We start from the raw sequence: 12,256 nt of genomic DNA, 5'->3' as shown, positions 1-12,256 counted from the left end.
AAAACCCAGGTGATTCTTGCATCCCAGAAACCAGCATCAACCCTGACCCCAGGGACTGGACAAACCTCAGAGAAACAGGACCTAAACCACAGCTACAGTTGCTTGCTTCAAACTCCAAACACCTGGTCACTCTCAAGAACAGAGGGTAAAGAACAATCTCAATAATAATGGCAGTTGTTTGCTAAGCACTTACTATGCCCCAAGCACTGGGCCAAGTTTCTGACCTGCATTATCTCATTATTCCCATTCTACAGATAAGAACACTGAGATTCAGATGCTGGCCCAAGGTCATGCCAGCTAACATGCCGTGGAGTCAATGTTGGGACCCTGAGCTGGCTCAAATCTGAGGAGATTTGTGGGGAAACTTTGGGATGGTTAGGCCCTCAGAGCTGGAAGGGACTATGGCCCGCAGGGAAGACACCCTTTCAGTCACAGTGAGAAACAGACTGAAGAAAGTAAGCGGCTGCCTGAGGTTATGCAGGCCTCCTGGCTCCCAGGCCAGGGTTCTTCCTCCACACAAACTCCCTCATGAAAGAAGGAAGAGAATCATCCTGCCACTAGCCCCACAGGGCCGCTGGTGTGAGAACAAGCCCCTGCTTGCCAGGAGCTTTGAAATCCCAGGATGAAAGGCGCCGTGACAGCAAAACAGCACCATGGGCAGGAGCGCGCCTGACCCCTGCCAGGACTTGCAGGCTGGCACTCACCAGCTCACCTCCTCAGGGCGGGTGCAAATCCCCGGGAGCCACTGGCCAAGCCACAGAACCCAACCAGGAACAGGCCTCGAGCTCGGAGCACAGCTGACTTCTCGGAAGGGCTCTGGAATTTTAATTGTCCTGCAGGAAAGTGCTGGCTGCTCTAGCTGCTCCGTGGGTGGGGTGAGGAGGATGCGAGGATCACTGGAGGTGGCAAAGCACGCCCCCATTCCCCACAACAGAGATTTCCGAGGCAGCTCCCTTCTGTGGGAGGGGGCTGGAGGCTCGCTGGTTTCCTCCCCTCCCACCTGGTACTGAAGGAGCCCCCTCAGGTGAGTCTGGACCAGGAATTTGAGGCATTTAAGGAGGGCTATTAATAGCACTGAAGTGTTAAGAAGAAAGAGGCCAGCAGGCTCTGAGTGGGCACAGCCCTCTTCCACCGAGCCTGGCATCCACAAAACAAACCCAACCCTGTCCAGGAAAGGACACTTCACCTTCTGTGGCCTCAGTCTCCTCCCCTGTGAAGTGGCAGTTCTCAGCCCAGGAGGCGGGAAGAGGGGGAGAGCCAGAGCTGGGTGTGGAGGGAGGAAAAACCCCACCAAAGAAGGCGCAGCACACGCCAACCAGGCCGGGTGAGGGGCCCCAACAGGAGGTCGTGAATGGATGGACTGTTACAGAGCCCCAGGAGGCTGCCACCAACAGGGAGGGGACAGGAAGACTCCGCCCAGGCCTTCCTCCTCCCAGAGTCCAGGCCTGTCCTACAAGCAAGTATTCCAGGACTTAACCCCCTGCTGGTCTGACGCTGGAGAGGGTCTGACTCATTTCTTCATCACCCTCACCACTGGGCCCGGGCCCAGGCCTGGCACAAAGTGGGATCTCAGGCTGTGAGCCCAGGACCACAGTCACAGGACAAACCTTTGTGCCCAGCTGGGGTGGGAACCCGGCATTAAGGGACCCCTGGTTCCTGTTCTGCAGGGGTCTGAGTGGCAGAACACAGCTGCTGAAATTCTAGAGAACTGCAGGACACATCATGGTAAGTGTAGGCGGACACCGTGCTCTGGGTCCACCAGACAGAGGAAGGCAGATTCAGCCAAGAGGAATGGCCTCCTCTTTCCATAGGCTTCCCCCTCCATCCTCCATGGACCAGCACCCCATGCACTGGGGTCTCCTCTATGCCAGGCTGTGCTAAGCAAGCTATGTGAATTAGCTCACTTAAGTCTATTAATAAGGAAGAAATCATTCACCCCATTTCGAAGAGGAGAAAACTGTGAGGGGCCAGGACGTTAGGAGACTTGTCCAGGATCTCATGGCTGGGAAACAGATGCTGGGGTTCCACCCAGGCAGCCTCACGCAGAACTGAGTTTCCCAGGCAGCCCTCTCTCTCCACTCTCTGAGTTTTGGGGAGGAGGAACCCAGGACCCTGCTGCAGTCCCTGGGCTTCCCCAGGGAGGGGGGAGGGGGGAGGGGGCAGCTGCCCGTCTGAGAAGTGGCCACCCTGCAGGGGTGGCTGAAGGAGGGGGCTGAGGAGGCTGGGCTCCGGCCTTGACCAGCCCCCTAAACAAGCTGCCAGCAGAAGCACCCTGCTGTGCCGGAGTCCAAGGACAGGGATTCTGACCCACCCCTGCTGTGTATCCCATCTATCCTAAGCCCACTCCCCAGGCTCAGTCTCAGGCCTTGATGGGCCAATCCCCTGGGAGCCTCGGCCACGTGTACTGGGGCTGGGGCCAGGGTGAGCGGGGGACTGGGACAGCCAGGGAAGGTCAGGACACGCTGGCCGAGTGGGCCTGGACCGCTTCCGGGCGGGGATACCCAAGGTTAAGGGGAGGCTGCGACCCCTCCCATAGCTCGACTGCGGTAGTGTGTTGGGGGATCCGACGAGACCCGGCTCCAAGGGGTGGGTGGGAGTTCGAGTCCCCCCGGGAGGGGGAAGGGCGGCCTCAGAAGGGGCCGGGAAGGGGCGCTCAGACATAGAAGAAACAAGCTTGGACAACAGTCTTGGTCCCCAGCCACTCCCGCCCTGCCCGGGGCCTGACTCTCCCGAGACCCCGGCAGGCTGGCCGGGATGGGGGCGTGGCCGGGGGCTCCCCGACGGACCCCCTGCGCGCGCTGCGCTGCGCGGGACTCACCTGCGATGTGCTGGCGCCTGGCGTCGTCCAGGTGCGTGGACAACACGTCCCCCATGGTGAGTAAGAGCCGCGGCCCGATCCGGCCGCCGCCTGACGCTGCCCGCGCTGCTCAGACGGGCGCCACTGGCGCCATGGAGCCGGCCAGCCCTGCTCCCGCCGCTCTTGCCTCCCCTAGCTGCGGCCTCGCCCGGCTCGCGCTTCGGCTCTAGCAGCGTCGGTCCGCTGACCGCCTCCGCCTCGCGCCCCAGCCCGCGGCCCCGCCCCGCCAGGCCGCGCCCCCGGAGCTGAGCCCCGCCCCCTCGGTGGCTGGCAGGCTGGCGGGCTGGAGGGCTGGCGGGTTGGCTGGCGGGCGGGGCAGGGGGCCGGGGATGCCGGGACCGCCCGCGAGACGGAAACAAAGAGAAGGTCGGAGAAAGGGAGACCGAGGAGAGACGCAGAGGGAGGCGCACCGGACCGTGATCAAAACGAAGAAAGAGATGGGGCTGGTGGGGGCATCTGAAAGAACGGGAGTGCCTGGGGGGCTCCAGCCTGAGTGTCACCCCCTGCCCGACCCGCTTGGGAAGAGAATCACTCCGAGGAGGACGTAGGGGACCGGTAGGCGACGCCTAGACACACTCCTCCCGCCCCTTCTCCCCTGCCCCCAGCCCCGCCCGCCGCCGCCAGCCCTCGGGAAGTTCCCTGGCCTTGATCCGACCTGCCCCAGAAGGTGTGCCCTCCTATCTTGCACAATAGTGCAGGGAAAAGGGAGGTGCAGGCAAGGCTCCGGCCCAAAGACACCCCTGGTCCCAGTGCCAGGCGGACATTCCTCAGGCTCGGCATATGGGTATTTCAGTTGGGAAGTGGCTTGTGAGACAGGGCAAGTCAGGAATAGAAAAAAAAAAAAAAAGTACTTTACAGTTTGTAAAAGACTCAGATTCAAAACCAGCGGACCAGCATGGACTTTGGGTACCGGGCCTGCGGGGCTGGGCATGATTGGGTCACGGGTAGCAGGGGAATGTGTTTCAATTCTACCCACACTATACCCCGGGCTGGTAGGGGAGACAGGTTAACCCCTGGGATCCCCAAATCATGGACTGCGGTAGCAGAGGTCATCCTTTGGTTGCTGATGCTCAGACCTCCTGTACTGCATACCAAGAGTCACCCAGTTTCTGCTTGCTTACTCCGGTGACTGAGTACTTAACTTGTCAGTGTGCCCCACCCTGTAATTGGACAGCTCTTATTGTAACTCTGACATAGGCAGAAAATGATGATAATAAAAATTAACTTTACTAAGCACGGGTGCTTCAGTCCTGTCAACGCCACAGAAGGTAAGTTTGAAGTTGACTAATGTGATCTAAGCCAGTGGCCTGTTAGGAACCCGGCCGCACAGCAGGAGGTGAGCAGCGGGGGAGCGAACGAAGCTTCATCTGCTGCTCCACATCACTCGCATTACTTCCTGAACCATCCCTCCCATTACTGCCTGAAGCATCGCACTGCCCTGCCAAGTCTGTGGAACAATTGTCTTCCACGAAACCGGTCCCTGGTGCCAAAAATGTTGGGGACCGCTTATCTAGGCACTCTTCATGCATTCAGTGATAAATGCCTTCTTGCTAGGCCCTCTGCAAGATGCTGGGGATGAAAAGAGAGGATGCAAGCTGTCCTACCTGCTCTGGGACTCAGGACAAGTGGCATTATTGTGAACCTCAGTTTCCTCATCCATCAACTGAGGATAATGATGCTTTGTTGTGAGGATTAAATTAGCACAGCACCTGGCACACGATGGGTCCTCTCAGTAGACAGAACCCACCATTCTACTATTCGTTACAATCCCTGCCCTCGAGAGCATAGAGAAAGTTGAGGAAGGAACAGAACATTCTGTCTTGAGGAAAATCACAGAAGGAGTAGTGCCAGAACTACAAGTTGGAAAAACCAGAATTTTGACAGCAGATACTGAGGAACAGCATTCCAGGGAGTGGGGAAAGCACAGGCAGAGGCACAGGCTTTGAAGAGCAGAATGTATTCACGCAGCAGAGAATTATCAGGTGGAGTTGAAGTCAAGCTGGCAGAGATTATTAGTTTCCTTCTACAGAGACAGAAACTGAGGCCCAGAGAGGGAAAGTGACTTGCCAAGGTCACACAGCAAGGTGGAGGCAGAACCCAGCCAGAGGCCAAGTCTGCTGACACCCAGTGTCTGGTTCTCTTTGAGCCACCAGTGGTGCTGCTAGCCTTATTTCCTTTTTCCCATGGCCCAAACTATAGGGACTGGAAAGGCCTGCTCTGCTCTGGGAGGTGGGTAGATGGAGGTAGCTGACATCTGAACACCGCAGGGCATCTCCTCAGCTGGCCTGGAGGCCTGGGCCATTTGGGGTAGAGGTGGGGCCACCAGCCAGCCTTTTGCCAGGCTCCATGGTGCACACAGGCCTGTGAGCCTGGAGCACCCACACACTTCCCAGCGTGCCAGGCCCCTAGCCCAGGGGGCTCTCCCTCTTGGCTTTGAAGACCCTCTGTCACATGTCACCACCTAGCCCTTCTGAGCACCCATGGCCTCACATGTGAGACAAACAAGATCGTAGTAGTGGAAAGGCATTGTAAACATGTGAATTGCTCTCCCCAGACCTTAGGGCCAGTCCCCTCTAATTCAAGATTAGTTCAATTCACACACACAAAAATGTAGCAGGGTAGAGGGGAATTGACCGCAAAAAAAATCAGGGCCAAAATTTTGAGATGAATGGAAATGGTCTTTGCCTTGACGGTTACACAGGTGTACATATTTGTCAAAACTCATCAAACTATACAACTTAAAAGGGGTGCATTTGATTGTATGTAAATTCTACTTCAATAAAGTTGATTTAAAAATGAAAAACAGGGACCTCCCTGGTGATGCAGTGGTTGGGAGTCCGCCTGCCAATGCAGGGGACATGGGTACAAGCCCTGGTGCGGGAAGGTCCCACATGCCACAGAGCAACTAAGCCCGTGCGCCACAACTACTGAGCCTGCGCTCTAGAGCCTGCGTGCCACAACTACTGAAGCCCGCGCGCCTAGAGCCGGCACTCCGCAACAAGAGAAACCTGCGCACCGCACCGAATAGTAGACCCCCGCGCGCCTAGAGCCGGTGCTCCGCAACAAGAGAAGCCTGCGCAACGCACCGAAGAGTAGACCCCGCTCGCTGCAACTAGAGAAAGCCCGCACGCAGCAACGAAGACCCAATGCAGCCAAAACATAAATAAATAAATTTTTTTAAAAATAATAAAAACATAAAAATGAAAAACGGAGTTCCCTGGTGCCCTAGTTGTTAGGATTCCGGGCTTTCACTGCCCGTGGCTCTGTTCGAGGAACTGAGATCCTGCAAGCTGCACAGCAAGGCCAAAAAAATTAAATAAATTTGAAAAATAAAAATGAAAAACAAATATACGGAGCACCTGCTACGTCAGGCGCTATTGTAGGTGTTGGGGGTACGTCAGTAAACAAGATAGTTAAGATCCCTGTGCTCACAGAGCTGGAGGGAGAAAGATAATAAACAAATAAGATGGCTTCAGGGAGTGCTAAGCATTAAGATGATATAATAGGACGAGGGGATGGCGTGACAGGTGTGTGTGGGGGGGGTGCCACCTAGGAAGGTGATCTGGGAGGGCCTCTCGGAGGAGGTGACACTTTGAGACCTGATTGGCAAGAAGTCTGCTCCGTGAAGACCCAGGTATAGCTACCATTTATGGAGTGGGTACCACATCCAGATACCACGCCAGACATTCCCCGCCTCATCTCACAGGGTCCACGCAACTACTTCGTTGGAAGAATCACCAATTGTGAGGATTTTTAAAAGATGGCGTTCCATTGTATGCACTTAGCAATCCTTATTTAAACACTAGATAGATAGGTGGGCATAGAGAGGTCATGCCAGGTAAAGGTGACAGTGGGAGAAAAGGCAAGGGAGATGAGTCCTTATGGGTCCCAAGGCCTGAGGGCTATTCCCAGACTCCTGCAGGGGAGAAGAGAGAGGGTCCCCTGCCATGGATGGGTGGGACGAGATGGGAGGCTCCCCAAGCATCCAGAACATGGGGTTTTTAACTTTATTCTGGGAAGATCGTAAAATTCTTTAGAAGTTCTCAACTCTCCACTACTTTAAGGTAATAAATCAGGCCAGGCCAGTTATGATCTTTGGGTGGGGGAAGAATGATTTCTATTTTAAAGGAAAGAAAAAGGATTATAGTCATCAGCACCATATGAGGAAGAGGAAGGGGTCCCAGGAAGTTAGACATCAGGAGAGTTTCTCAACGCTAAAAGGTTGGGAACCCCCGCCCTTATACTTGAGGCTGGTTCAGTGTTCAGTTTTTAGTTTTGAATAAATTAAAGAATCTTTTCATACATTCATTGGCTATTTGTGGGTGATTATTATTATTATTCATATCCTCTGCTTTTCTATTGGAAGGTCTATCTTCTTTCTTATTAACTTTTTAGAGCTCTTTCTATAGGAAGGATTTCTCAACTCTGCAAGGCAGGGGCAGGTTGCGGGGTGGGGGTTGTCTCTGCTCTTTTTCTAGGGCTCTGGGTGCCATCTCTATCCACCAGGCTCTCCCACACCCTTTCCTTGGCCCAGGCCCCAGAGCCTGGTGGAAGATAACAGGCATGTGGACAAAGGATAGGAATGGTCCAGATGGTCCAGATCTGGAGCAGAGAGGGAAGGTTCCCCGCCCCACCCCCACCCCGCCAACATGCTGGGCCTGCCTTCCCCCACCCCACCCCGCCCCCACCCCACCCCCAGGCCAAGGATGCCACCTACAGACCCTGATTCATCAGTCCTTCAGGAAGTGGCTTCTGCCAAGCTGCCTCCCTGCAGGGCTGCCCCACCCCATCCCACCCTAAAGCACATTTAGAAACAAGAACCCAAAGGTGAAGAAGAAGAATACTTTACTTTGAAAGGGAGGGTCCAGAAGATCAGAGCCAGAGCTCGGACAAAGGCCTGGAGAAGGGAAGGGATTTGCCCCAGAACATATAGTTGGGCCCAGGCTAGGCTCCTTCCTGGTCTTGTAAGAAGGGGGAGGTCCCTTCCTTGCCCTGTTAGTCCCTCTCCCTCCCAATTGGCTCTGAGCCCCAACTCTTCCCTCCCCACAAACCTGTCAGACCTGAAATAGCCCAGGAGAAAAAAAACAAACACCTCTGGTAAACAACAGGGGGTGTGAGTGAATCAGGATCTTGTTTTTAAGGAATATCATGTGTCCACCACTGTTTATCCAGTTGGCATGGCCCGTTGTTCGGAAGGGACCCTGGCACCCCGCCCGGACCTCCCCTCTTTATTAACTGTTGGGTGATGGAAGGAGAGGCAGCTCACAGTCCGTTCCATCTGTCACCTGGCCTCCGGCAGCTAAAGTCCTTTCTTGCTCCTCGGTGGCCAGTTCCCCCGCCACACCCAAGTCCAGGCCCCGTGACTACCAACCTGGTTGAATGCCCAGCCCTTTCGGCCTCCCTGCCTCCAGCCTCCCATTTGTTCCTTGCTGGGCAGCCAGCTGGATTCTAGAACACAAAGATGACCATGCCATTCCCCCGCTTCAGACCTTTTGTGCCTGGGACTTCCCTGGCAGTCCAGTGGTTAAGACTCCACGCTTCCACTGCAAGGGGCATGGGTTCGATCCCTGTTCGGGGAACTAAGATCCTGCTCCCGCAAGCCTCGCGGCCAGAAATAAAACCTGTGGCTCCCACTGTCCTGGAGATAAAGTCAGACCCTAACCATGGCATTTAGGGCTCCTGCCAGCATCTCTTCTGTCCCTCTGCCCTCCTCTCGCTGTACTGACTTTTCACATCCTCTAACTAGCCATGGTCTATCCTGCGTCACGGCTTCCACACACACTGATTCCCTTTCCCCGTTTTGCCCCACCCTGCACCGTTCATCCTTCAGACCTCAGCTAAAACGACCCTTCAGCTCCCCACCTCTCCCACTGCCCCATACGCCCTCCTTCACAGTCAGCATACTCATAATTATTTTGTGTGTGATTACTCATTTAAATAGCTCTTCCTCTTTGAGGACAGGGAATGTCCTCGTTCAACACAACATCCCTAGTGTCAGATGTAATGGTAGCTTGGGTGAGTCGTGGGCACTGGAGGGGAATGTGATGGTGGGCACCCACCTGGTGCCTGGGACTCAACAGGCTTGTTCATAGACTTGCCTATGTGCATGCCTGCCGTGGCCACACCCACTTCACTCCCCATTTGATAGCATGGTTCTTTCTACAGAGTCTCTGCTTGCCTTCCTCCAGAAACAGGTGCTCACCACCTCCACAGGTCACGACTCCCAGTTGGACCCAACAACACCAAAGGCAGATAAGGGGGTGTTGAAGTGCCAGCAAATAGTCAGGGAGTGAGAAATAATAACAACTAGATGGTGAAGACCACAAAAGCTCCCATTCATTGCAGGCTTATGCTGCACCCAGCTCTGGGCTTTATACCCTCTGCCTCATTGAATCTTCACTACAGTTCTGTGAAGGAGGCCCTTTGAGGGAACGCTCATCTTAAAGGAGAGAGAATTCAGTCTCAGTGAGGTGAAGTGACCTATCCAAGGTCACACAACAAGTAAGAGGTGAAGATAGGGACCACACACGGCTCTGCCAGTGTCAGAACAATCATATACCGTGCTAAACACTACCATCCCTCCAAACCCAATCCCATGCGTTCATCTAGTTCTCAGACACTACACCCACTATTTACTCACCCACTTGTTTTTCACTTAAGAATGTCATATGAGGGACTTCCCTGGTGGCGCAGTGGTTAAGAATCCACCTGCCAATGCGAGGGGACATGGGTTCGAGCTCTGGTCCGCGAAGATCCCACATGCTGCGGAGCAAATAAGCCCATGTGCCATAACTACTGAGCCTGCGCTCTAGAGCCCGCGAGCCACAACTACTGAGCCCACGTGCCACAACTACTGAAGCCCGCATGCCTAGAGCCCGTGCTTCGCAACAAGAGAAGCCACCACAATGAGAAGCCCACGCACCACAATGAAAAGTAGCCCCCACTAGCTGCAACTAGAGAAAGCCCGTGCACAACAATGAAGACCCAATGCAGCCAAAAAATAATAATAATAATTAATTAATTAATTTAAAAAGAATTGAATAAATAAATAAATAAATTGAAGAATAAATTGTTTATTCTACTAATTTTAATGGCCGTATAATTAATATTCCATTGTATGACCCAAAAATCTATTTACCTATGACTGGACACATTTTCTTAATCATCTTTTGAGGATATATTTCTAGAAGTGAAATGGCTGGTATAAACCTCCTTTTGAGGCTTTTGACAAATTGCCCTGATGAAATGATTGTAGCAGCCAGAATCCCCGACACTCGCCACGTGCCTGTCATGTGTCCCTTGTCAGGAACCCCTTGTGTCATGGTGACTTGTGCACAAATCTACACTCCCATCTCACCCCACCCTCCAGAGTGAGAGCCCCCAAGCGCAGGGACCCTGAGCCTGGCCAGTTCCTGACTTCCTGGCAAGTCCTTGAGAGATGTTGGCTGCTGAGCCAGCGTTGATAATCATCCCCAGTTCCTCCAACATCAGCCAAGAGGGGTTTCAGTCTCCACCAACCTCCGCCCAACCCCTTCCATGTCAAGCTTGGTTTCCTGCTGGGCCAAGGCTGCCTCTCACCAACTGGTGACTCAGAGCCTGGCCCGGATGGCAGTGTTGGCCGTGCCCTCCCAGCCCTCCGAGGGATTAAGCTTGCTTGCGGTGAGCCTGGGCGGGGCTTCTCGGGGCGGGGCCACATCCACCCCAGTCTGGCCCTCCTTCCCTTCTCCCTTAAGTCTTGCTGATTTTTGTCCTCTGGGTCTTCCAGATACAATGAGAATAATCCTGGGTTCTGAGTGCCTGAGTATGTCAGGGCTGACTGAGACGTCCTCATGGGGGCACAGCCTGGAGGACAGAAGCCATTGCACACGGAGGAACAGAGGAGGCCCAAGAGTCAGGTGGGTGGAGGAGGGGGAGAGAGCTTTAATGGGGAGAGCCCAGAGCTGGGCTTTGGTGTGGGCCCCACCAATGCATGCATGAGTAAGGACTGGTCAGGGACCCAGGGGCAGGGAGCTTTCAGGACTGCGCCATCCTACCCCATTCGGCACCTCTGTGAGAATTAGCAAAGTCCAGTGACAACAGGCCAGGGCAGTCTCCTGCCAGGGCACTAGACGGCTTGGCAAGTGCAGCATGGGCTGGATACAGGCCGCGTCACCCCGTCCACCAGACACCTTTATATAAGGTTTGACCTGCACACTCGTGCGGGGAGCTCTGGGCCAGGAGGCAGCGGCAGGGGTGGTACCTCCTCCCAGGGGGCATTTGGAAATATGTGTAAGGGGGTGTTTTTCATTATTACTATGTCTGGTGTCCGTGGAGGTGCGGGAGGAGGTCTACTGACATTTAGTTCCTGAAGGTCAGGGATGCCAAGCATTCCACCGGGATGGCCAGTCCTACACAGGAGCAAAATCCTCCCCTGCCCCCAAATCCGGGGCTGAGACCCCTCTGCTGCCCAGATGGTTGTGGAGAGGATCCTGCTGACTGCAGAAGTACCGACCAGTTTTCCAGGTGGTTTTAAGATACATTGTCTCACTAACTAGGCTCGAACCTTCCGAACCTTCCCTGGCGAGGGAGTGAAGCTGACGTTAGCATTGACACCTAGTAATAATGATGGTAATGACATCGGCATGACACCAAGTGACCCCTACGTGCCAGGCAAGGGGCCAGGACTTTGGATGTGTTATCTTCGCGATAGTCCCACGAGGGCTGCACTAATATTATCCCCATTTTGCAGATGAGGAAACGCAGGCTCAGAGAGGTGAGGTCAGTCACAAGGGTGAGAAGTCGGGAAGCCAGCTTTCCAGTTCGGGTCTCCTTCATTCCAAAGCCCTACTCCCCACTGGTAGGACAAAACTGGGTCCATTTGACAGATGGGTAAGCTGACACACAGAAATTTTCACTGCTCCCCAACTAGCCACTGGCAAAGCCAGGCAGAACCAAGGTGTCTGAGCCCCTTAATCAGGAGCCTTCCTGCTCCACCCCTCTGCCAAAGGCCCATGTCTATAAATGTGAGGCAGTTTAATAAGAATACAAAGCCCCTAGAAAAGGCCTTCCTGTGCCTGCTCTCTACCCATGCTGCCTACTTTTTCCAAGGATTTCCTGCTCTGGAAAACTTTAAGGTAAAAGGCCTAAAGTAACCTGCAGGGAAATTTAATTAATTAATTAATTAATTAATTAATTTAATTAAAAATAAAGAAAAATTTTTAAATAAAGTAACCTGCAGGAATTGAGCCCAATCTCTCTGCCCTACTGCAATAGTCATAACTCCTATTGCAATAGTCTTAAATAAAGTCTTCCTTTAAAAAAGTAAATAGGGGCTTCCCTGGTGGCACAGTGGTTGAGAATCTGCCTGCCAATGTAGGGGACACGGGTTCGAGCCCTGGTCTGGGAAGATCCCACATGCCG

At 54.0% G+C, this 12,256-nt stretch overlaps 1 protein-coding gene across 1 annotated transcript in view; it reads right to left on the bottom strand.

The window, feature by feature from the left end:
* The window catches only part of NIBAN2 (niban apoptosis regulator 2), a 50,820-nt gene extending 47,770 nt beyond the window's left edge, over positions 1–3,050 (bottom strand). The window contains exon 1 of the mRNA XM_068553842.1: positions 2,819–3,050. Coding sequence (XP_068409943.1) covers positions 2,819–2,873 — 55 coding nt within the window. The 5' untranslated portion in view covers positions 2,874–3,050. The remainder of the gene's footprint in view (positions 1–2,818) is intronic.
* Positions 3,051–12,256: the final 9,206 nt, after the last annotated feature.

Source organism: Eschrichtius robustus, chromosome 10 (genome assembly GCF_028021215.1).
Source record: "Eschrichtius robustus isolate mEscRob2 chromosome 10, mEscRob2.pri, whole genome shotgun sequence".
Taxonomy (NCBI): Eukaryota; Metazoa; Chordata; class Mammalia; order Artiodactyla; family Eschrichtiidae; genus Eschrichtius; species Eschrichtius robustus.
Note: the sequence above shows the minus strand (reverse complement) of the source record. Positions and strands in the feature narration are given on the sequence as shown.